The sequence below is a fragment of the Lissotriton helveticus genome, chromosome 4_1, assembly GCF_964261635.1.
Source record: "Lissotriton helveticus chromosome 4_1, aLisHel1.1, whole genome shotgun sequence".
Lineage (NCBI taxonomy): Eukaryota > Metazoa > Chordata > Amphibia > Caudata > Salamandridae > Lissotriton > Lissotriton helveticus.
Window position 1 is genome coordinate 1,250,669,420 of NC_136063.1, and position 26,243 is coordinate 1,250,695,662.

The window sequence follows — 26,243 nt, forward strand, 5'->3', positions numbered from 1 at the left end:
ACATTTGAAAGAACTGATCCAAGAGCTCCACTGGACATGCCACTGATCATGATTATCCGCTTACCTAATCTGTTTTGGAGAACTTCATTTACAGTTTTGCCTATTGCCCGTCTAATTGTACTCTACAGAGTGTAATACCCTGCAGATGCATCTTCTTTACAGTGTTGTACCGGGCCACTTACGTGCAGTGCTATAAAGGTGGCTCCTATATTTCTTTTAAAATTAGCCACAATCACAAAGTGAACCACATAATCTGTTTCTCTTGTTCTCTAATGTCTGAAAGATCTTAAAATCTATTGATATCTTGTCTGGCCACTTGGACTTTCCCAAGAGTTTATAGTGGCCCAAAGGGCACAACCCTAGTCAAACCTTGATCCTCGTCAAGCTTTGTACTGCATTTGATCCCTGTCAAGTGAACCATTACTAACAAGGTCATTAAGTTCCTTCCAGACCACCACGGACACTGCTCACTCATTGGCCACGGTGACGGCAATTGAATGAGGTAAAGTAAGACACAACCACAAGTCGCCCTTTGTTCAAACCTCTTGGAATCAGGATTACCTGAACCACGGAACTTAACTTACATAATAGCTCTCAGAGATTGTTAAGTAGAATTTTCGCCTATATTTAGATTAGCATGGCTTTGGTAAGGTCAGGCCTTAACTTTTTACTTTTGAAGCTGGGAACCTTCTTGCACCGAATAGGCAAAAAGACCAAAAATATCAGAATTGGAGACAAGCCCTATCTTCTTTTTGGGGCTACAGGGTCACCACTGTGGCCGAAAGGTTAAACAAGTTTCCTTTGACAACAAGGCAAGACTAGTTTTATCTGAGGAACAAGAACTCATAATGGCCCTTGGCAACTGCCAGCTGTGGCACATGCGGGGTCCATTCTAATAAGGGCTGAAAGTCTTAAAGTGGGAACAGGAGACTGAAAACATCTTTGGTGTACATCTTTACAAAAAACTGGAAACTCATTATGGCACAAGTCTTAATGCGCACTGGGAGTAATCTAAATACACATGTAGTATCATCTTACAAATTAAATATTCATGTAAGGATCCCTACGTTCCTCAGCTTTATCAAATTCATTGCTGATCATACAACATAGTTCCTGTGCGAAGAACTTATATAGGAGTGCCTACAACATGTATGACAAAAGTTACTGCATGCTTCTTCAGGATCTTCGACAGGGCTCATATCTCAACACTCTCCATGAGAAGAGAAGCAAAAAAGTCTGAAACATCAGCACTACCGTGAGTTCTTTAAAAAAAAATGTGAGCTTAATTTCAGATTGGATGTTTTGCCACTGAAAATCAATGGAACTATTTATTTGTTGTTGTCAATTTTGGTTTACTTGTTCCATGGTCTTGCTCAACTCAATATAGGGCCTTGTGCCAGTACTAAAGTTTAAGAGGGGGTTGCATGATGGTGCTCAACTTCTGATGTGCTTAAATTTTATGAACTGCTACTTAAAGCAAGACCAGGTCCGCAAATTGAGCACCATGTTGTCACTTGGTTAGCCGGCCAGCACATGCACATACCTTCTTTTGACATTCCAACAGGAGATCTTACTCTCTTATTGGGCAAAGACTCCCCCCTTCTCTAATAACACTAACCTTGCTCTCTTTAAAATAACTTGCAAAAACTCACAGTGCCCACACCACAATTACTCATTCAATATTCAAGAAGGGTAAGAAACCAGTTTATTGTAACCACCCTTAGACAGCATTACTTAGTGTCTATCATTTTATGCTTTTTTTCAAATTTTCAAAAAATCATAACAGAATAAAGGACTACGTATTGGAATATTTACAAGACTAAATACACTTTGTACATACATCAAAAGACAAACATTATTTACACACTAAAAACATTTCTGCATCAAACATGACAAAAAATTATAATTACATCACAACCAACAAATATTACAATAAAAAACATGAAGAAAAATGATTTCAAGGGGGTATAAGCAACTTAATAGCTATTAATACTAAAAACTATAATTTTTTGTCATGTTTGATGCAGAAACGTTTTTTAGTGTGTAAATAATGTTTGTCTTTTGATGTATGTACAAAGTGTATTTAGTCTTGTAAATATTCCAATACGTAGTCCTTTATTCTGTTATGATTTTTTGAAAATTTGAAAAAAAGCATAAAATGATAGACACTGAGTAATGCTGTCTAAGGGTGGTTACAATAAACTGGTTTCTTACCCTTCTTGAATATTGAATGAGTAATTGTGGTGTGGGCACTGTGTGTTTTTGCAATTTAAATATAAGGTCTAGCCCCCACTACGTGTTTATGGACCTATCCCCTTTTGGTTCTCTTTAAAATAACAGCTCACCCCAAAAGTTTCTCCTCTCTCTGTCCATGAAAATTGACCTCAAACTGCCCTATATTTTTGTTACCCCTTAGCTTGGGAACCAAAGTATTTAAACAATGGAGATTTATCCACTCTCTCCTTTGTGTGTTTGTTTGCCCATTAATTTGGTTAGTAGCAGTCAATTTAATTAGGATTCACACTCTTGCAGCATTTCATTTGTAGGTGTGCCACTGACCCTCTAAGGGCTCTTCAGGGCTAAAAGGCTGTTCGTCTTTTATGCTCCTCTAAGCTGCCTTTCTATGTGGCTAGCCCTTTGTATTTTAGGTCTTGCCTGACAGTGCACTTCTCTGCAAAATCTACTGTTGCCAATACTCTAACAAATATATAGTGTGGGTTTTGGCTGCTCCCCAGAGGAGCAGTATTCTCTCACTTCATGCTATTGGCTATTTGGGTGTATCCTTCCCCTTCACCGCAGTCAATGAGAGACTACTTTTAAACTATAAAGCACATTCATTTACTACACATTCAATTATTTATGTCTTATTTTCATTGTAAACCTAAACATATTATTTCTCCACTAAGTCATTATTTTTTACCGGCATAGTTACATCCTTGTCCAGATTGGCTGTGTGCACGAATTGGCCACGTTATAACGCACGCGTTTAGAATGCATGCCATTACAACGCAGTCATTACAATGACTGCGTTGTTACATCGCACAGCATTACAACGCAATTCATTACAACAACTTGCTGTAGGGGGGTGCTGGATGTTGGAATAGTATCATTTACTATTCCAACTCCAGTCTGTGCAACAGTAGGGAAGGTGTTAGATGTAAAATCCAACACCTTCTGCCCGCTTCAGCAAGTCGTTGTATTGGCATGCGAGGTAACAACGCAGTCATTGTAATGACCACGTTGTAATGGCATGCGTTTTTTCTCATGCGGGTTAAATTATGTTTCCAGTGTGCCCACATCACAATAAAGCCAAACCTTTTTGGTGTTTCCAATACTTGTTTTGTGTCTGTTCTTATCTGCAGACTGAGCTTTACAACTCCCACCTGCCAACAACAACTACCCCACTAAACAGGAGTATTGAAACACTGATGCCTGAGACTGTAGGAGCAGAGCGGGCAGATAAAATTTACTTAAAGTTTTCTAATCAAGCATTTTTCACTGCTATATTGAATTTTCCATCACTAGATTCCCTCTATTGCTTTAAATCAATCAATCAATCAATCAATCAATCAGGGGTTTATATTGTGCGGCTACTCACACGTGAGGATTTCAAGGTGCTGAGGGGGGCTGTTGATCCGTCTGGGCGCAGGGGTTCAATCGAAGAGCCAGTACTTTCAGTTTGCGATGGCACACTTTAGGCACATCATTTTAGTCACTGTTTGTGGAAAATGCCAGAGGCTTGTTGCAGTTTTTGACCTTTGCACTTAAATTAGCTTACACTTTAAAGTTTAAAGATTTCCACATCTCGTGTTATTACTGTTATTACTGTGCCCTTCCAACAGACGAACAATGTAGCAGTAAAAGTAAGCTTCCTCAGTTAACAAAACAATCGTAAACACCTCAGGCAGCCATTTTGTTTTGCCTAATATTAGATATCCCGCTGAAGCAGCTCACGGTTCTGACTTCACCAGACTTAATACTCAGAAAGCGCATCCAGGATATGGGTCATGGAGTAACAAAAATCCCTTGAAATGTTATGCTCTCCTTTTTTCTTAAAGAACTCCATTTTGCAGCTGCTGTGAACTATATGATTCCAATTACTGAGTTTCGCCTTCCAAGAGCTGCTGGCTAAATAAAAATTGGAAAGCATTACAAGAAATAATCAAACTCTGCTTTAATCAAAATAGACTGTAATAGCTGCAGAGGAAGGAAGATGTCAGGAAATGGAACCACAGGAGAGAGTTTTCTGCGTTGTGTAGACAGTGACTGCGGGAGATTGCATGCATTTTTCCTGCTCTGCTTGTTATTGGAACCTCATAGAGTTGAAAAAGGCAGGAGCACAAAAACCAGGAATTAGGTGATATCATAGTGCAATGGTCTGGCTGATGAAATCTTTATCATAGGACATACACCAGCCTACATGGGAGAACCATTTACATTCATTGCATTAAAAAATAGAGATAAAAAGTCCCCATCGTTGGTCAGCGCAACATTAATTTCAAGGAAACAATGACCTCACCCTAGCTGTGTTGTCTTGTTGTCTGGGATATGCTGTTAGTATGTTTAATTGGTTGCATGTGCACTATGCCCACACTGCTCAATGGGCCAATCTGTATCATCTAAATGGATACCTTGCAAATCGCTTAAAAGCTGTATCGAATGGCTCGGAGCCTGTGATTTGTAGATAATGTCCTAAGTACATTCGAACCATTGTACAAGTGACAGGAAAATACACAGACAAAGTGCGGTCATCCAAATTTGACCATTGGGAAAAAACATGGATAACTATGGTTTATCCATCAACATAAAAATAGAGAGACCTCAAAATCTACTATTCTGTACCACCTCTTTGTAATCTCTGTTGTTCCAATAACCTCAACAGACTCTTCGTTCGAGTTTGCGCCAACCATCGGACATTGAAGTTGCTTTTTCACCCTCCATGGCACAAGGGGTGGCTTAAAACATATATTACACTACCAACAAAACATATCATTCGAACAAATGAGGAACACAGCTTAATATGCATGCAGTCACAAAAAGAACTTGTTTACATTCAACATTTCTAGTAAGTGTTGGGGAAAAAAATCAATGCTGACAATAAATCGGCAACAATACTGCATGCTGACTTTCCTTACAGAAGCATGGGCATAGAGGAACAGATACCTGCAGGAAAGCTTAATTAAAAAAAAAATCGAAATACACAAATTAGGGTTACACCATTTTGACAAATGTTGAAGTGGGTGAAGGGATGGGGAACAACATAGGAAGGGACCACCCTGCGGTAACTGAAAGGCAACCATGTCACAGGCTATTAAGACTACACTTTGTGTCATCCCTAAAGCAGCTTTTTGTTACTCAACGTGAGGAGTAAACTACAAAAATAAACTCCTTTAAATCTATCCAGATAGTGTAGCAGCAGAGGAATTTATATTGCATTGTTAAGAGTTTTCTGTTATGTAAACCTACCACAAAATAATTTTCCATATAGGAATAGCGCAAGTTAGAGACAAGTCTTAAGTTACTTTCAACAGATGTCAATGTGCTATGAACTGCGGAGATGCCAGTCTTCGCAGCGTGTCGTAGTAGGCGGTGAGACGTCAAGTCGGCGACAGTCCTACAATTCTATGGCTATGCTTAAATACATTTTTTTTTAAAGAAGTGCCATCAAATAGGAAGCGACGAGCGTTTACCCTGCTTCCCACATATTATTTTTTTCATTTAGCAACTAATACAATGAAAGACTGAAAACGTATTAGTAGAGCACTCAATGTAACTCTGATAAATATCTCCAACACAAAAATATTTTCTGGTAAAACTGTGACAATGCATGCTTACTCGGAATAGGTTATGTGTCCCAGTTAAACGGCACAACATATATGAACAGGTCTAAACTAATGAGCAGCTTTAAAAAGAGAAAGTCAGTTATTTTGTGGATGACTGTGGTACTCAACCAGTAGGGCCAGGCGACAAAACAGGATCCCGTCAATGTTTTAAAGTGGGTCCTGGGGCAGGGTGTGAAAAAAGAGTGTGCTTGAAAAAACAATGCAAAATAGAAGCAAACTCGCTGTGAAACGAAATACATAAAAATAACCCCACAAAAGAATCATAAGCGAAATATGCGTGCGTATATTTGCATAAATTATTTACCCTCCCCAGGCACCACCTCTTTCATTATTGACTTATGTCCCTATAAATGTGAAAACCACATTATGTTTCCAGGTCTTTATAGACATTGCTGAGAATGACTAAGTTGCTGTTTGCCATTTTGGATCTATATTTGTACACAATCGTCACTTCGACAATACTGAATTTTGCTTGATCCATTCAACCAAAGTCTGACGGCGATCTTAGTCACTTTGCGACTACAGGCGTTGCATAGCCACAGTATGAGCGACCTCAAATATAATTTTTGGATCCAAGAACGAGTTAAAATGATACAATGGAAAGTCGTCGCACATTGGATAAGGAATACGGACTTGCAAGACTCTATTTGAGCACATTTTCCAACAGTATTACTATGATCACAAAGTTTGATGATCGTCTCACTTCTTAGATGAAGCTATGTCAGAATTGGCTTCTTCATAAAACCTGGTTTGTTCGCAGTTATGAGGGAGCTCTCTTTATACAACATCTATAAGGATAACTAGACTGCAAACAGCTCCTTGATTTCCTCTGCTGAGGAAACATGATGCAATAGATGAGAGAAGGTATTTGGCTTGATAAATTTGTTCTCAGTGCCCAGGAGATACTGAAATTAGTTTACTGAGGATGTACCAAAAATACTTTGCGTTGATGAATTGTATCAGACTTGAAAGTCCATAGCAGTTGTTGAAGGAACCCGACTGTAACATTGAGAATATGTGACCTTGAGAAGGCGCATATGCAGAATAACAAACAAAAGTGATCAGTTCCTGGATGTCAGTGTGACTTTTCAGCCACCAGGACTTTAGGCTGCATTTGATTACAAACAGTAGCAGTTTTTGAATGTCATCGTAGCAGGAAATGTCCTCCACCTTAACTCTGTGAAATTGTAGCAGCTTCTATTCCTTGGGATCTAGTTGTTGTGCTCGCGTGCTCTAGCTTTGAGTCCATGTGGAAACTGAGATGACATGATGAGGTTTGATGGTGCTGTTGGCAAACAGGTGGTATCTTTCTCTGAATACTGGTGTGGATAGTTTGCTTGAAAGAGGTATCGGCTGCAGAGACGAACCAGCTTTCATCATTTGCCATTCGGCTTCTTGAAGTCCGTGCCATGACAGAGGCCAGAAGAAATCTGCAAATTATCACTTCAGTAGCTACAGCCTAGTTTCAGCTACAAAACCAACTCACTGCAGAATGTGGGCCATGTGAATATCGTCTGCAAGCTTCAGGAATCCTAAATAATATTTTTTCTAGACATGCAGATGAAAGATTTTATGACACGGCACTCTAAAAGGAGCACAACGAGAAGGTTGGAACGCACAGAATATTTCTGTGCTGCCTTTCGGTGAAGACCCAATGGATTTAGATGTGAAGCCAAAAATAAAAACCTTAATAAATAAATAAATGAAATGTAAAACAAAACATATAAAAATACATCTTTGGCAGTAATAGCTGGTATCTAGCGTTGACTGTTGGTCACTACAAGAAAGAGTTATTTTCTGCTGCACTTGGAAGGATGTTTCCTCTAGGATGCGGGCTTCACTTATGCCCCAGGTAGGCGCCAATGGTGATGCAAGCTCCGAGGACAGCCAGGCTGAGGAACATCTTCACTGAGATCCACGAGGAACAGAATCCAGGCCTCGAACCATACAATTCCACAAAGGCCTCCTGTAAAGAAAAAAAAGATAATATTTAGATAGTCATCGAGCTAGTATATGCTGTCTTTTCTTTTAAAGAAGATATAAGAAACGAGGTGGTTCTAAAGCCGTGTAGCCAACATTTAATTGCTGTGACCCTGTATTTCCTATAAGATGACACGTTTTACAATGCTGTAACCCCACTATATTACTTATGACTAATCAATAAATGACGTGGCCCCACCAGCTAACCCCATACCATACTTATGTTGATCAAACTCAGGGTCCCCCCCCCACCTAAAAGTTTGAAAAATCCAGTATAACGGGCTAATGGTCTTTAAGAATTCACAATCCTTTTGGTTAGGTAAAGTCATTTTAGGTTTGCCTAGTGTTCATTTTGCACTTGTAATATATCCATATTCACAGAATAACAATTGACAGAAATACAGAAATACACAATTACAAAGTACATTTGCGATTGATGAAATTCTGTGACTACTGTGGAATTTCTACACTTCCCAATTTAGGAATAGAGATATTGTGGACGTTTGTGAGTGGGCCCACCAGCAAATGTAGCTGATGGTATACAAACGTGTAAGTTTGTAGGTGAGTAGATACCTCTTACAGGTAGCATTCGCACTCCTGAAATATTTGCAAATGTACTCCTCTCAAGGGCAGGTGAAAGGGTGTTCCCATGGTGGGGCTTGAAAGGGAATACCACTAAATTTAATGGAGATGTAGAGGACAGGGTTTCTTCACAGAAAAATAAATATATTTTTTCCATTTAGTAAAACACAAATGTTAAAAAAAAGTCAATGCACATTTGAGTCATATTTACACAAAGCTGTTTCACCCGCAAATGGTGCATGCAATGTAGACTTTTTGACCCAAATGTAAAAGTGCATCTACAATGACAAGCCATGGTCAGTTTTTTTTTATTTTTAATTATCTAAAATTCGTACATAACTCGGAAAATCTCGGAGTTAATGCATTAACTGTAGACAGCACAAGCCGGAGAGCCTCTGCTCGCTGTTTCCGATTTGGGCAGTCTGCATTTCATGTATTCATTTTGAGTATTTTCCGAGTTATCTGTATGAACTTTAGACATCATAAGTACAAAAAAAATCCCGCACAACGCTCTGCGCTGAGTCCTGCACCCGTGCAAAAAAAACATAATTTTTTGCACAAGGTGGCCAGTGCAAACGTTGATACTCGTTGGTTCTTATAAATATTGATTTTGCTCCTGGTGTACAGTCTGGTTCCTGATATTGACTTCATAGTCTGTCAGTTTACTTCCAAAGACAGTAATTAAGCAATAAGCTCAATAAAAGCATTTGGTCGAGCTTTTTATGACAGACTCGCATTTGGGTGCGCACTTATGCAAACAAACCCCCACTGATGAACTAACAGATGGTAAACTATAAACGGCAATACTACACCTGTAAAGAAGGACTGGAGCAAAGCGCCATTTGATTAATCAATGTAGAGCAAGCAAAGAGTTCAAGCTCTGCAGGGCACATTACAGTAGTTACAGGTCTTCTATGAACTGGCTAAGTGGAAAAGGCGGTTCCAATAATACAGGCTGCGAGTGGGCGGTGAACAAAGCGTGCACGAGGAAGTAGTGACTTCCTGTCTCTACCTGAGTGAAACAGCTGCCGAGGAGAGGTGAACAAAGCGTGCACGAGGAAGTAGTGACTTCCTGTCTCTACCTGAGTGAAACAGCTGCCGAGGAGAGGTGAACAAAGCGTGCACGAGGAAGTAGTGACTTCCTGTCTCTACCTGAGTGAAACAGCTGCCATGGGGAGGTGAACAAAGCGTGCACGAGGAAGTAGTGACTTCCTGTCTCTACCTGAGTGAAACAGCTGCCGAGGGGAGGTGAACAAAGCGTGCACGAGGAAGTAGTGACTTCCTGTCTCTACCTGAGTGAAACAGCTGCCGAGGGGAGGTGAACAAAGCGTGCACGAGGAAGTAGTGACTTCCTGTCTCTACCTGAGTGAAACAGCTGCCGAGGAGAGGTGAACAAAGCGTGCACGAGGAAGTAGTGACTTCCTGTCTCTACCTGAGTGAAACAGCTGCCGAGGGGCGGGACTTCCCTCGTTATAACCGTTTCAGCAGGAAATCCTAGTCAGCCTCTTTTGCTGAATGAAACACCACGTGCCAAATTGTATTTAACGGGTTGCTTTAGCACTGTAATGCCAAAAAAGGCATTTGCGTTTTTTCAGGAAACAACAGTGGCTATGCTGTAAAATTTGCAGAACTAATCACAATAAAGTATTACATACTGGCATTTTAGAAACTGTGAAAAATAATAAAATTGGAGAACAGAAACTATGTGAATTACGCTGCTGGTTTTTGGTTTAGAAATGAGGAGGCGGCAGAGATGCGTGTTCAGCATGTTTTTTGACGGGCGAGAAGTTCACTTATTTTCTTACGGAGGGAGGGATGTTCTACTGAATGATTATAAAACTTTTTTTCAGCTAAATTAATTTTTTGGGCAGGCACATTAATAAAGAAGCCTTGCCTATATACAATAGCATTTAGCAATGTTGTACACCAGAGTAGCTGCTGTTCAACATGGCTAAAAGTTAGTGGGGTAAACAGGGCCGGTGCTAGGCATGGGCAGTGTGGGCAGCTGTCCAGGGCCTCGCACTCAGCCCACCAGCATGGGGCCACGCACTGGTGGTGTGTCCTGTTGTCTCCCTGGCGATCCATTTCAAAGAATGGTGTCGCCTTGAAATTAAGGTCCATTGGAGGGGCCCCCCTCCCCGTGCCTCTGAGGGATGGTGTCTGGAGGCATAGCGGAGGGAGATGCTCCCTTCAATTGCAAGGAGACCATTCACAGACACTGTGAGATGCCCATTGTCCAGCATTTGTTGGTGCCCCCCACAGTTTTAACTTTTAGCCCACAAGCAATTCTCACACCTATCGGACAGAAGGTGTGAGAAATGCTTGTGGGCTGAAAGTTAAAACTGTGGGGGGCACCAACAAATGCTGGACAATGGGCATCTCACAGTGTCTGTGAATGGTCTCCTTGCAAGGGGCCACTCATCTACATTAGAGGGGCCTCGCACATTACCTTTTAGCCCAGGGCCTCGCAAACCCTAGAACCGGCCCTGGGGGTAAAGGAGACTGGCGTGGAGTGGAGTGTCATAAAGTGGAGTAGAGTGGAATGTTAAGAAGTGGCGTACAGCAGGGTCGGATTGGGAAGGCGGGCATTGGGCGATGGGCCGTTGCCTCAGAGTCATCTGTGGGCTTACTTTTTAGGGCCTTTGAAAACTGGCCCACAGAAACAAACTATCTTCCCTGGTCCCGCCAGGCCACTGTGATGTGTCGAAAGTATCATGGCACTCCACTACCTCGTTATCAAACTGAGGCTGGGGGGTAGTTGTTGTTCTGGCCCTTAGAGCATTCTCACCTCGCCCCCATGCCTCGTGTGGCCATCTGGCCCAGAAGCAGAGTCAGTCCCCGCTGGGCCATCACTTTCAGGCCATGGCGGGCGTGGAGCGGGTGGGAGTATGCAAGGGCCTCGCGGTTGGGAGAGGAGGTTTGGAGGGGGGACATTCTCACCTAAGCCCCCATGGAGTAGCAGCATCAGTCGTGTACGCTTCTTGACCCCCTCCCCTGCCAGGTTATACCCTAAGGCTATAATTGGATGGGGAGGTGGTTAGAGAAGTGGCCTCGTTGGGGCCAGGTTTTGTCATCTTGGTCCCAGTGTTTTTTTAGAACTTGCTAGAGGGGCAGGGAGTGTTTGCATAGACCTCGTAGGAGGTCATTTTTCCCAGAGGGAAAGAAAACATAGGATGTAGCATTGTGGTCTGACCGCTGGTGACACTGGACCTGGGGAAGTACGTTTGAGTTCTGGCATCAGCTCAACATCCAGTGATTCTGAGCAAATCACTTAATCTACCTAGAATTAAAATTAATTTGATTTTATGCACTGTAGCTGGTACTCATGGTAATTCCTCCAATGCCTTCGGACCGAGTTCACATTGTATAATGCTACAAAAAAAAAACTAATGATTTGCAAATGTAGGACACTTTTTTGGGAGAGCCCGGGCCTAATTGTGATCCCAGCCCGACCCTGGTGTACAGCAGAGTTGAGTGGTGAGTAGAGGAGTGAAATGGGATGTCATGGAGTAGAGTACAGTGTTGTGCAGTATCGTGGAGGGAGTAGAGTGTCGCAGAGTGGAAGAGCATAGAGTTAAGTGGCGTGGAGTACAGTGTCAGAGTTGAGTGGAGTGGCATAAAGTATTGTGGAGTGGTGTAGAGCAGAAAGGAGTGCCCATCCCCTTCCCTATGGGCATACTCATGCCTACCTCCACAACAACAAACCTTGGAGTACTCCTTGATTCCCAAACAAGACAATAATCCTTTTAATACAGGACAACTGCTCCTAGAAAAAAAGTTGGCCTCCATTGTTCGAGACCACAATGAAAGAACATCACGAATGCACTGGTCATGAGAAAGTTGTACTACTGCAAAAGCCTGTTCATTGGTCTCCCGAAGCACGCCTTCTCGCTCACTGGCAAAGTAATCAACTTCGCCTTCTCGCTCACTGGCAAAGTAATCAACTTCGCAACTCGAGTGCTTGTCTCTTTGCACTGCACAGTCCCATATCCCCCAACTGACTAAAATGGGGATACTTATCAGCCAACATAAAATGCCCAGCTTAAGCGACTTATCTAGGTCTTTGAAGCAATCTGCAGCCTACTCCCCAAATTGCCAAATGATCTCCCGCTACACCCCATACAAATCGCTATCCCCTATCAACCACCTCCTACTCATAATGTCTAAACTTTCCTGTGGACAGCATCACTTTTGCTCTTTCTATCTTTTTGTCTCTCTGATGGAAAGCCCTATTAGAATGGAAGACTATTCGTACAATACCCAGCTAAAAACTGCTTTAAAAACTTCTTAAATACAAAATCCTACCAGTAGTGTTTGCTGTGCAACCATTACCAACAATAATTTGAACTGTAAATATATACATATGTACATACATGACTGGGCATCTTCATTGTCTTTCCCCAAAACAACACCAGAGATCCTCAAATAAAAACTTTGTGGTCCATATTAACCACCACTACAGTATGTTGTCCTGTGTACTGTGTTTGAACATTTCTACAGCATATCATTTCGAAATAGTATGGCTGACAAATAAATCAACAATCAAACTCTCATGGACAAAGATTTCTTCTGTACTCTTCTTCCATGAAACTACTGGGAAAACATTAAGAACCTCATTATAACTTGCCAGTTAATTGGTGGGATATTTATCATAGTAGATAAAATTCGCCTCCAATGAGAGGCAATTTATCAGGTGCAATAAATACTACTTAATTATGAGTTTTTAGGGAATAACATGCAAACTTTTGGCTCACCAAAATCTACATGTTCTGGAAAATTCCAGGCATTTTTTCACAATAAATAGATTTAAGAAGAATTGACCTGCCGATATTTATCGCAAAACTCATAATTGCAATATGTGCTGTAATAGAAGTGATCTCACACGTTTAAACCAGGCCGCTCATCATAAGGGAATTAATCTGTATACTGCCACTCAGACACAGAGATGGCTTTGTACTACCTATCATCTCTCTCGGTCTTTATCCAATGTCCCTGAGGGAGGCCTGCCAGTTGCACTGCTGAGCCACCCGTCTTCAGCAGGTCTCTCATTCAAATGGCACATACCTGTGACCTATTATAACATGCAGGAGTCATCTATAATGCATGCACTGCTCAACAGACACCCTCTTGCTCCTGTAATGGAGTAGGTCTTACTTAACTCTTAGTTCACAAACATACTATTCACTTCTGCCAATGGGTGGGACATTCGTACCTAGATTTACACTCTTAAATGATATGTTGTGCAGTGGGACGAGCAGGTACGAATACAGTACCTTATGCCCTCATGATGTACCATACGCTATCTAATCATATTACCAGAAACCATACTGCCAACAGTGTTTAATATGTTTCTCTGAGAGTACTCACAGCTTACATTAAAAACACTGGGATCCAAGTCACCATGACTGGATACACAAATGTCAATATTCTTTGTTTGCAAGAGACAAACCTGGGGAAGGTAAACATGTAAGGGATGCCATTTTGTATCGTGTTGTAACTGAACAGAGCTCAAGAAAACTCGACCTACGGCTAATGCCCTACAATGAGACTTGGTGCCTGATCTAGAGTTTGGCAGATTGGTTCCTCTGTCACAAATGTGATAGATATCACCCACCCCTTATTACATGGGCATTTTATCCTATGGCACTAGTAATAAAGCAGCCTGGATATCCGTCACATTTGTGGTGGAATAGCCATCTGTCATAATCTAAATCAGGCACTTTCTGTCAAAAATCGGGTTGCCACCAAGCCAGTATTTAACAGAGAGTATGTAAAATATGTTTATGTGAAGAACACCATAACAATTGTGAAAATCAGAAAAAGTATGTAGTTTATCTTTTTTTTTAAATAAATACCCAACCAAGAAAATACAAGTGGCAAAACCTGCCAAGAATCATGTGGAGGTTTATAGACCCCTTTTAAATCTCTTCTAAGGCTGAGATAGAAAGATGAGAAAGATAGGGGTAACAGGGAATCTCCAATGAAACAAACAGAGTCAACATCTGCACCTACTGGTCCTTTCTCTTGTACTTAAAGTAAAGGGGATTTCAGATAACCCGCTAGCAGAAACATCTCTGTTTTTGCTGTCTGTCCTGCCAATATGCAGATGCTTTCAAAAGGGGGTGGTGATGGACAGAGTATCTGAGTTAATCAGAACACTCCTACCCAGTCAACAGATCAGGGCTTGATCCATCACCGTTTTTTAGCTCACTGCACCATCCCAGTTCAGAACCTGGCTATATGCAAATTAGTCTGTCCCTGGCCCAGTGCATCATGGAAACAGGGCAGACCAAACTACCAAGCCAATTCTTCACTGGAAAGGAAACAAGCTTCCGGGGACCGGTTTCTGGCATTACAGCCGTCTTCGGCCCGGCTTGCTTGAATCCTGATGGTGCAGTGAGCAGATGCAGCACCGCCAGAAATGGTGGCATAAGCATCACCCGATCCACAGTCTCCTCTGTAAAGGATCTCTAAGCAATGGGTGACAAACTTTCATAAAAATGTAAGTGCCCCTGACATCCTGAGAAACACCTCCTAAGAGTATATATGTATGCATTGATAATGTAATGATGATATGTCTGCACCTAACACATACCCTCCCTTTGGTGGTACATTTAAATAGCTTAAATGTTCTGGCACAAATTCCGCCAGTAGGGATGGGCATTGGTAGATGTTCCATCAGAGAGATTTGCCCACATAAGGATGGTCCAGCAGTGGAGTCAGCTACTTTGGCAAACAAAACTCTATAACTTCGTGGAAACTCTAAATATGGCAGATTTTCCTGCATCAGCTTGGTAGGGGGCAGACAAACTGCAGAAAAGGTGGGCGGGTATTTTACCCACCAAACTCTGAAGAAGATCCAGAAAGTACATGCTAAAATGAGTGCATGGGAAACTGCACCATCATTATTCAATAATCAGCACTTGGCCCCTTCAAAAATGTTCAAAACACAGACAAAGTGTTGCAACCCTAAGGGACTGTCTGATGACAGCCCTTTTCTAACGCCTAGAGAAAAGTGCTTAATGGAAGGGGTTGTATGCCAAAGTTGGACAGAATGTATGTACTTGTTAAGTCATACCAGAAAGGGCAATGAAGGCCACAAGAAGATTTTAGAACTCAATATTAGATTATATTCTTGGCCAGAGGACATCACTGATTGGTTCTTAAATTCCCAGATTTGTGACAAACTTTGCAGCTTTGTTAAGTACAATACCGCTTTTTTTTTAAACTAGTTTTGGCCAATGACTACAAGAGGTGTCAACGTTTATAAAAGATCACAGCCCGGCCTGGATTCTTGAGGCTAAACAATGTAGTTATTTGAAAAGACCAAGACATTCGTGTATACCCTAAATAAAAGTCAAATGCTTTTCTTAGAACAGTTCTGTGTATCCCCTTGGGTGCTAAAGCATCCAGCTTTCTTTGCTTTAACAAAAATGGTGCTGCACATAGCATGAACTGTAAGATATGGACCTCCAATCAAAATGTGGCTTAGAAACACCCTACAATACATAAATGTAGATGGAGAGAAGAAAAGCTGTGTAGCATTGCACATAAACCTGCACTAGATACCTTCATATAGAAGGATTTGGTGTAAAATACTTATAAATAATTTCAGAAATGTAAACTCTCTGGTGCACCAGTCATCCAGCGCGGGAAGGCAACGTTTATTAGTTTTCGCCCTGGCATTGGTATGAGGTTGTTTGAACAATTTTCAAACTTTGCAAATCAGTAAATTCACTTGAATATTGTAATCCCTGTCCAAAGCTGTTTGATGGCTTCACAAGAATATCCAGAGCATAAAGGCATAGGCCCAATACCATGAGGGAAGCTACTTTCACTCACAAATGCGACCCTTTTGAATTAACTGCCACTGCCACCCTAACTCAAAGCAGACTTCATGAGGAAAGAAGCCTCACCTATTGTGGCAAGCGCAAATTGTGGTCTGCACGTATACAACCACATTCTGCTTAGAGTCCTCTGTATCGCCTTCTACCTCTTTCAATCTTCTAAAGTACTATGAATCAGTGGAGAAACAACATACACACAACATACACACTGTAACAACAGGACTGGATGTGGTCTCACGGCTAGACTGCCTACTTTGGAGCTGGGAAACCATGGTTCAAGCCTCTGGGTCGAATCCACATCCTGTGATTCTGGGCAAATCACCTAATTTCCCCGTGCCTACCAAATAAAATGAATGTTTCCTTGTGTAACGTAACTGGTGCTCATGTAAACCGCTCCAATATCTTCGGGTCGAGTTTGCACTATATAAATCTGCAAAAAACTGTGCAGAACATTATGTGACTATCTCGGCCCGTGAGTCACATTTATTCCTGTTGTCGCCCATGTGTAATGATGTAACCGATGGAGCTGTAAGTAGAGGCGATGAACACAGACCTTTTTTCTGTGAGCTGCCAAAACATTTTTTATTTCGATGCAAGCATCGACAAGTAATTTAGGAGCGATGTAGCTGCATAAGGAAAGGGTGCAGTGCTAAATTGGAGCCTGTGGTTTCCGGTACTCGACACTGGCACTTACTTGTCAACACCGCATTTATGACAGTTTGCCACATGGTGGCACTGCTCACCTAATTTAGAAATGGGCCGAACAACGGTTGTTTATGAATACAATATACATCAAAAATTACAAATACCTGCCTTAGCAGCCATTCCTTTAGCTTTGGGGACCTGGAATAATCTGAACTGTCGCATTTGCAGGCGAGAGAGATGGTTTGTAGTTGTTTTGGCTGCGACCATAGGGGCACAGGGTGGAGCATGCTGAAGTGGCCTCCTGTTCAGGACCCGGGCACTTATTATTTTGCAAACTAAGCACTGAAAGAGGGAAAAAAAATATATGGATGTGCCCACAGGTTTTAGAGATGTCATTAGCCACCTGTTGGGGTTGACCACATAGCCCTCTTCTCACTTGTTGACACATGCTGAAGGTAACAAAACAGTCATGGGTTGAATAATTAAATTAATCTTTGCCACTGGTACCTACTTGGCGCACATCCCAGTCCATCATTATTTTGCCCACTATGCCGCCTCAGATTAGACTCAGCCATATACAAACCAGCCTTGGTCATGCTCCAATAGGAACAGTCCAAACCAAAATGTCAAGCCAAGTCCTCTGTGAACCACAGCTGAATAGAAAAGAACTAGAATTTTAAGATTTGGGTGTAAATATTTGAATATGAATATATTTCCTTAAAAAGTGATGCTTAACGGACACTGTTTTATGCCACTTTCATAACCTAGTCATATGGACTTTTTCTCCATTTAAAATGCAGTTCCTATTTTTTTCCACACACTCTCTTGGAATCTTATCTCCATCAATGTTATCTATCTGCCAGACAGTTGTAGAGTTATATAGTCTTTGTACGTTTAGCACAACTGTTAAGATCATGTGACGGCTGAAGCAGATGCCTTTACGGGCAGCATGAATATGCTATAGGACTTGAATTGATAGGACTAGTAAATTCACACTTGCAGGCTACATTAAATTGTTGGGATCAAAATGCACAATTCCATAGTGTTCGAGAGGTGTGGACGGCTCACAATGAAAATCTTTGGTTGCAAAAGAATTTCTACGAATAACAGCTGTGATATAAAGTGTATTGATAGAAAGGAAGGGGTGTCTTGCAGATCTGCCTAGTGAAGCCATGTTCGTATGCAAACAAAAAACCTGTATTGTGTGTTGTATGCTATAATTTCAACATCAGTAATACCGATCTATACATATAATGAGTGCTCAATTTGAGCTGGTAGTTTCCAGTACTCGGCACCGGCACTTAATCATCAACACAGGCACTTTTCATGAGCACCAGTTAAGGACACAGTCCTTTAAAGGGAAATTATGTGATTTGCCCAGAATCACAGGATGTAGAACCGACATTGAGACTCGAACCTGGTTTCCCAGCTCTAAAGTCAGCAGCTCTGCCCATTACGCTCTGAAGTCAGCAGCTCTGCGCATTACCTCACATCATCTCCCCACTTTCATGGTTAGTAGTTGGTTAGGCAGTGCTAACAGGAGGGGGCTGGTGCAAGCTACCTCCTGACGAGAGCCCCGGCACTTTTTTTTTTACAAATTAACCACTGCATAGATTGATTCCACAATATCATCAAAGTAAGTATATATATATATATATATATATATATATATATATATATGTATAGATTTACGATTCTTAAGTCCACATTTACCTAAGTGCATTTACATAAGTGCATGTCGATAGCAAATCTTTTTTTTTTAAACAGAGTTTTATATAGCGCAAACTTGACCCGAATCAGTTATAAGAGCGCTTTACATAGCACCTGTTGAATTACATGAGGACACATTCATTTTTGTTAGGCACGGTGAGATTAAGTGATTTTCTCCAAATCACAGAATGTTCAGCGTCATTGCCGAGACTCGAACCCAGTTCCCCAGATTTGGGGTTGGACGCCCTAGCGATTAGGCCAACTCCTCTCCCTCTTCTATATATTGTGGTAGAAACCCAGTCCTATCATCTTGCATGCACAAGAAGTGAGCGCGTGAACATGTTCATGAGGGTAGGCAGAGGCTTGGTGGGTGCAGCGTGCTCTTTAATTGGTTGCTAAGAAATAAATGAGGCTGATCCGCTCTCTTTGCCCCTAGCCATGGCGAACAGTGTTCACAGTCGGTGGTCCTGCTCTGAGCAGCACTTGGAAGACAGCACTTGAAGAACTGCTGTGATGGTTGTGATTTTATTTGTTGTTAAGGTCGTGCGTGCTGGAGGCAGTCGCTACGGGAAAGAACCAACTCCTCCGCTTTGATCTCAAGTCTGCAATGAAATCTTCAGATCTTAAAAAGATTACATGAGGAAAGGTGTCATGCGCATCTAATGCAGCTTTTCAGCCTCCACACAAGCTATACTGCAAGAAAAAAATGGTCTTGGCGTTCCCAATATTCAGCTGATGAGCAGAGAAATGTGCAGAATGTTTATCATGGAAATATTTTACAATCCAGATTAAAAAATTGTACATTTTTCCGAGATAAACATGTATGTACTTATTGCACTTTGACAGAGAATGAAACACCTTCGGTTAAAGTCCGCGCTTTATAAAAATGCATTAAATAAAATAAATAAAATTAAAAAAGGCAATGAAATCCCATCAAATTATAGAGCAAATGCCACGGAAAATGCATAGTTACCCCTTGACCTCCTCCATAAGCACACACCAAACTCCTCCCCACATCTGTTCGCCCAAAGAACTTTTGTACCATTCCCTGAGGGGTCTTCTTACCCCAAAACGTATCATTGAAATTTGGAAATGGTTACTCCATGCCTAGCAGTATACCAGGGGTGGGCGAAACCAAGATGGCCCTAATGCAAGGAATTATCTTATCTTTGCCAGGGCCAGTATTACAGAAACTGGTGGGCCCCATCACGGCCTACAACAAGCAATGAATTTCCACCTTTATGCTAATATCAACGTTAAATTAGGGATGGGCACATCACATTCATACCCTCTCACCTACATGTGTGAAAGTGTGTGTGTGCACAAACACCTGCTTGTCCACCCAAAAGAGCCACATGCAGACCCACACACTCAAATACACACAGCAGCAGTGCAGACATGTTTTAATACTTACCTTCTGATGCCTGACTGTGACGCACCACACTCAAGCTGCTCTTGGTTCCAAGTTCCGCCACATGGCAGGCCCTGCATCACACCCTCAGTGTGATTGACAGCACAGGGCCTTATTACAGCCAATGGACTCGCATTTCCAACTGTACGAGGATCTTATACTATATACCCCGCTATTGGGTTTGAATCAGTGATCTAACGAATACTACTAACCAGTGCCGTCTTAACGCATGGGCACGCAGGGCAGTTGCCCGGGGTCCCACGAGCATAGGGGCCCAATGCAGACCAGAATTTAACACTCATTTTCCATTAAACTTTTTTATTCCTGTGAGTCAGTGGTTGTGTAGGTAGGGCCCAGTGACTACTTTGCCGGGGGGCCTTTAACGCTGTTAAGTTACTAACCATACTAACCGGAAGAGGACGATAAATCCGAAATGGCGTTCAGTCCTTTAAGACCATTCAAATACAGCTCAACAGTAAAAATTCAGTTTGGGACGTTTAGGTGAAATATATGAGCTGGATGTGTAACGGAAATAAGCTTAATATTGACCAGATTGGGAAAGTGTAGAAAATCGAAGGGATGTCAAACAGTGACAACAGGAGACAAACACCTGAACTTGGCTACAAGTACATCTCCTCAGCTCAAGACACTGATTTCAAGCAACTAAGAAAGAAATGAAGTCCCTACAATAAAATGGCCTTAAGATATCCTGCAAGAGATGCAGAATCTGGAATGCTTTTAACCAGAATCCCAAGAGGAATGTAAAACAGGAAAAAATAAAACATGGCTGCCTGAAATCGAGCAGAGTGCAATCGTTAAAGGTTGTATAATGTCTCCTTATTCTAGAGGGGACGGAGGACTCGCTATCATTAGTGCAGCAGGTGCAGTCGCACCCGGGCGCAGGGGTCTGAAGGCCCATCGTATGACAATGTATCGCTCTCTTTTACATCCCGACCAGGGAGCAAGGCATTTTCCTTACCTAAAATATGGCACATGGCACCTTTGTACATCACTGGGAGAAGAACAAATGTGTACCACCCATTCTCACTTACTACCTATAGATCCAATGCAGCCAGAAAGCCACAGGGCAGTGACTGGCCTCGGCAGGGCTTTAAGTGGAATAAAAAAACTAGAGGGTCTCTCAAAGGGGTGTGGCCGATGTAACTAAGGGTGTGGCTTAAATATACGCAAGCTAAAAATCTGTGCTTGGCATGGTGTGCTGCCCAACTGGCCTTTTACTGCTTCTGTCATTGCATACAGATATATAATACTGATACAACAAGTAACACTACACCTACAACATGCCAGGGCTATTGGCTTTGCCAATGGTTCTTGTTTGTGTAAAATAAATCAACAACAACTACTCCTGCTTACTTGTATACCGTTCTGAAATGATGAGACTGAAAGAACAATAACGGGTCTCTTTGAAGTTACCTCAAAGCAGTGTAGAGTGGTAGTACTGCTGCAGAGTTGCGGTTTGTTTTTTTCACCCCGAGGGGAAAAATGGAGAGCCCGATAGAGACCCGGTACGGCACATAGGTTATAGAACTGTCGGTGCTGAGCACCGGCAGGACCCGGTCCACTTAAAGCCCTGGGTCTCGGCGTTCTAGAATGATCGATATTAATAATTTATGGGGCAGTGAAGCATACATGAGAAATACATACGCTTACATTCTGTTCTGTCGTGCAGAGACCAAACCATTGTTCAGATATTTAGGGAAAACCAAGAAATGGCAGTCACGTGATCGACAGGGGCTCGACCGCTCCAGCATCCCTGTCAGATGAGGCACCTCAGCTAATTAATGTTTACAACTGCACTTAACACCTGAAGGCGGTAGAGGGCGGTCAGCACACAAAAAGTACGCCAAATAGACACCAGGGTGGAAGATTTTAGAAACAAACAGGCATCAACTGTGTCTCAGCAAATAAAGCTGAGAGGGGGGATTACAGTACAACCACAAACCTGATGTACTTCTTATCAAAATACTGCCAGGATGTTCTGTCAACGTCCACAACACAGAGAAAGGCAGCGAACCCACAGGCACATGTTCACATCTTCCTTTCGCGCGAAAAGGGATTTCACGTCGCAGGAACTTAATTTGGGGAAATTATCAAAAAGAGTGAATCCCCTCAACCCCGATAATCCCCCTCAGGGACCTTCCATGAATAAATGTGTTCACTTTTCATCAGTTCTGTCTTTTTGAAATAAGTTTTGGAAATTGTCATGGAGAAAATATTACAGAATTCGATTTTTTAAATTAAATTTGGAAGATATTTACTCCAGTTATTCTGGCTGCAAGCTTCAGTGAGACGTCCTTGTTCAGCCTTCAGCTGCGGCGGAATAAACACAAAGGAAGGACGCTCTGCCCATCCCTCTATTCAGTTCAGAGCAGAGAGTCCCCTCAGACAATGACATGTTGGAGCAATGAAGAATCATGGGCTCCAAACACCTCAAGGTAATTCACAATACCCCTTAAAAGAAAGTGGCCTTAACTGATGCTCATGAACAGCACCCTATGTTGATGATTAAGTGCCGGTGCTAAGCACTGAAAACCACCGGCTCAAATTAAGCACTGAATATACTTCAGATCGGTATTACCAGGGCACAATTCCTAAAAAGAGAAGTGGGGACTAACCTAGTTAGGCAGAATGCAAGTGACATCACGGCGTGTGACAACGCAGCACATGACATCACGGCGCATGACATTAAATGCGGCATCACAGGAATTGACATCATAGGAAGTGGCATCACAAGCCACAACTTTAATATGTACTCGTGATATAAAGTGCTCTGACAAACTGCTTTGGGTTGGATGAGTAGCGCTATACAAGAAAAAATAGTGGTACTTAACCCCTTCGCCGCAGGGGTAATTCCCTCACGCCACAGGGGGAGGGAGGGGGGCGGCGCCGCGGTGTTCGTGACAAGCCCAGCTTGTCATGAGGCACAGTGGAGCTGTGCTCATGAGGAGCTGGGTTTGTCACGACTCCGCCCACTGATGATTGATTCTCCCGCACAGGCGGGGAATCAATTACGCGTGGGAGTGCCGCGGCCGTTATGACGAGCCCAGCTCGTCATGAGCACAGCTCCACTGTGCCTCCTGACAAGCTGGGCTCGTCATAAGCATGGAAGGGGTTACATTATTTTAATTCCTCCTCAGGTGTAGTAAGTGCCCAAATAATTTACATTTATTTTGTGTAAATACTGGGAGAGACCAACACATCTGACATTCTTACAGTGCATGCATATCTAGTAAACAGGGCTTGAACAAAGTGAAAAGCTGCCTCTTAAGTATGTGTGAAGTGCTAACAAGGTGTGAGCCTTTGTTTCCCCTCTGCTGCATTTGCCTCTAGGTGTGAGGCTCCTGACTGCTCCAAGCCAGGGGACTCCAACAAAAGGAGGCCTGATGACACCTCAAATTAGGCCTTTGTTATGGGCCCAGCAGGAGTTTAAAATAAGAAAGCCCAGACCCCGCCTGCACGTTGTTGCTTGTTGCAGATGAAAAGCAGACAACATGCAGGCGCTGCTGAAAGTTTCTCGGTGTTTGGAAATTACACCAGGACAAGTTCAGCACATTATTTAGTGGGGGCCAACTTCTTGGCAGGGTAGATGGCGTCCACCCAGTGAAAATAGTGGGTGGACTCGGTCCACCCGCGTGTACCCCCGGCTCGTGCCCTGGGTATTTCTGCCATTGAATTTGTAACATACAACCCAAAAGACAGGGTTTTTGTTTGCATACGAAGATGGCTTATCTATGCAGATCTGCAAGGCACCCCTTCCTTTCTATCAATGCACCTTGTATTACAGCTGTCATTGGTAGAAATCCATTTCGGTTTGGACTGTTCCTATCGGAGCATGACCAGGGCGGATGTGTATATGGCTGAGTCTAACCCCTTCGATGCTCATGACGAGCTCAGCTCGTCATGAGGTATACCTCTCGTGTGCTCATGACGAGCTGAGCTCGTCATGACCACACCCATTTCCAATATGGCCCAGCGCAGCTGAGGATCTTCTGAAGCACCCAAGGTGCTAATCTGAGGTGGCATAGTGGGCAAAATAATGATGGACTGAGACGAGCGGCAAATAAGTACCAGTGGCAGAGATTCATTTAAACATTCCACCCATCACTGTTGTGTTGACTTCAGCACAAGTCCACAAGTGAAGTAACCCTCGTCCACATTTGCCGCACACAACAATGATAGTCGCCACGCAACAGAAGAGGATAAGCCGTCTCATTCCAAATATTGCTGTATCTTTCTCGCGATTCACCCGAGGACCTGGAAATGTACCAGGAAAAGGCAAACCGAGGACTGGATTGACAGATCAGCAGAGCTGTCCTCCATGTACAGAATCACCTTCCAGAGGACACAGGAAGCACTTTGGGTGCTATCCTATGTCCAGTAAACTGGTCCCCAAGTGTTGTACCGCGACTGCGGGACTGGTTTGAATCTAATTTGGTCTCCCCTGAAATATGCCCTGTTGTGCACAATGACTACTGGATCCCCACAGGACACCTAGAGTCGGTGAAGTGGCCCATGGGCAACCTACCTCACATTTTTTGACAATGGATGGGATCTTTGTAAATTTACTGGATTTTACTGGATTCTAAGCCAACTGGGCTGAACCCAACAGATTAGCACATTTACCTTAAGAACAGCTGAGATCAGAGCTTACAGTGTTCGTAAATGCTTCCACAACCACTGACCTATTGTAATAGTCAATCCAACTGTATTGTATTGTCTAGCTTTGCACCCTAGGCTGCTTAGAAACTAGGACAGAAGGCAGACATATCAGGGTAGCATTCTGTACAAAACCTGTGGATCAATCACTTGTTCTATTAAGCAGAACTTGGAGTAAACCAAGCTGTTGAGGGCGCCTAATCCTTTTCCCAAAGGCTAACATTGAAGATGTGTTCCAAGTTTTGTATTATAGCGCCTTATGACATAAGCACTACATATTTTTTAAGGAGGCATTTATTGCGGCCTCATGAGAATCTAGGTTTTTCTGTTTTTTGTGTTACATCTGATTTTATCTGCTGCACCTTTCTTCATATAATTACCAGCCCTATTCATTTTTTAATATAAACCTCTGGTTGGACATTGAGTTTACTGAGTGTAATTACTTGTTTCATACACTATCTGAGTTCCATGCGCTATACGTCCCTTTGGAGTAAGCGTTGACTGTCACCCTCGCTACCCTGTGCGAGCCACAGGTACAATAGGAGTGAGTACCCTAGCTATCGGGTTTGAGTGAATAGTACATGGAACCTTCGGACACAAATTGTTTTTTTTTTTTTTAGTTTTATATAGCGCAAACTCGACCCGAAGGTATCAAAGCCCTTTACATGAGCACCAGTTGCCTTACAGACGAACACATTCATTTTCTTAGGCACGGGGAGATTAGGGAATTTGCCTAGTATCACAGGATGTTGAGCTTCCCTGCCTTGAGTCGAACCTGGTTTCCTACCTTCGAGGTCAACCACTCATGCCATTATGCCACATCCTCTGCCCATGGTTAACAATAATACCTACTACAAATACTGGGCATTATCTCAGAGTATTGCTTTTGGGGACAAAGACAGGACACCAAAGAGTTTTGCAGTTCTTACATAGTATGGGGGAATAATTAAAAACATATGGGCATTTAGGAACTATATTTTCCTGTGTGGGAATATATTTGAGGCTCAGTTCTATTACAATAACTTTGTTTAGAATCACGTCCGAACAGGACAAAGATGTCGGACAGAATGATACAGATGTATCAAGTATGATATGACACATCTGCTCTTTGACCTCGTTTTTCAGCTCACTGGGTCTGATCCCAGGCAGCTGAGAATCTGCAAAGAATGTCACAACATACAAACATGTTTTACACACTGAAGCATTGAAGCTGCTCCTAAGACACACTGTTGAAGTGCTGCCAGCAAACTGCAGCTGTTTTAACAAAGTAAATTGTAAATCATCCAAAATGTGACAACTGCATCTGTAATGTTACCATCAATAGCCTATTTACATGTGTGCGTTTTATTGTCCAATTTCATGTGCTTTATGACAACTGGTAACAGGGGGGGTCCTCGTTAAGGCGGAGAAGAGTCGCCCACTGCCTTGAAGCAGTAAAGAAAGGAAACAATTAAATGCTAATAAGGTAATGTTGTCATAATTTTATTTTGTCCTCCTGCTGCGGCAGCTTTGCATGGCTGGGCTGCAGAGCAGGAAAGGAGTGATAGA

The 26,243-nt window shown here is 42.4% G+C and overlaps 1 protein-coding gene across 1 annotated transcript in view; it reads right to left on the reverse strand.

Moving 5' to 3' along the window:
• Window positions 1–2,015: 2,015 nt before the first annotated feature.
• Window positions 2,016–26,243, reverse strand: part of BCL2 (BCL2 apoptosis regulator) — a 529,265-nt gene continuing 505,037 nt past the window's right edge. Inside the window, exon 2 of the mRNA XM_078687800.1 lies at window positions 2,016–7,809. Coding sequence (XP_078543926.1) covers window positions 7,681–7,809 — 129 coding nt within the window. The 3' untranslated portion in view covers window positions 2,016–7,680. The remainder of the gene's footprint in view (window positions 7,810–26,243) is intronic.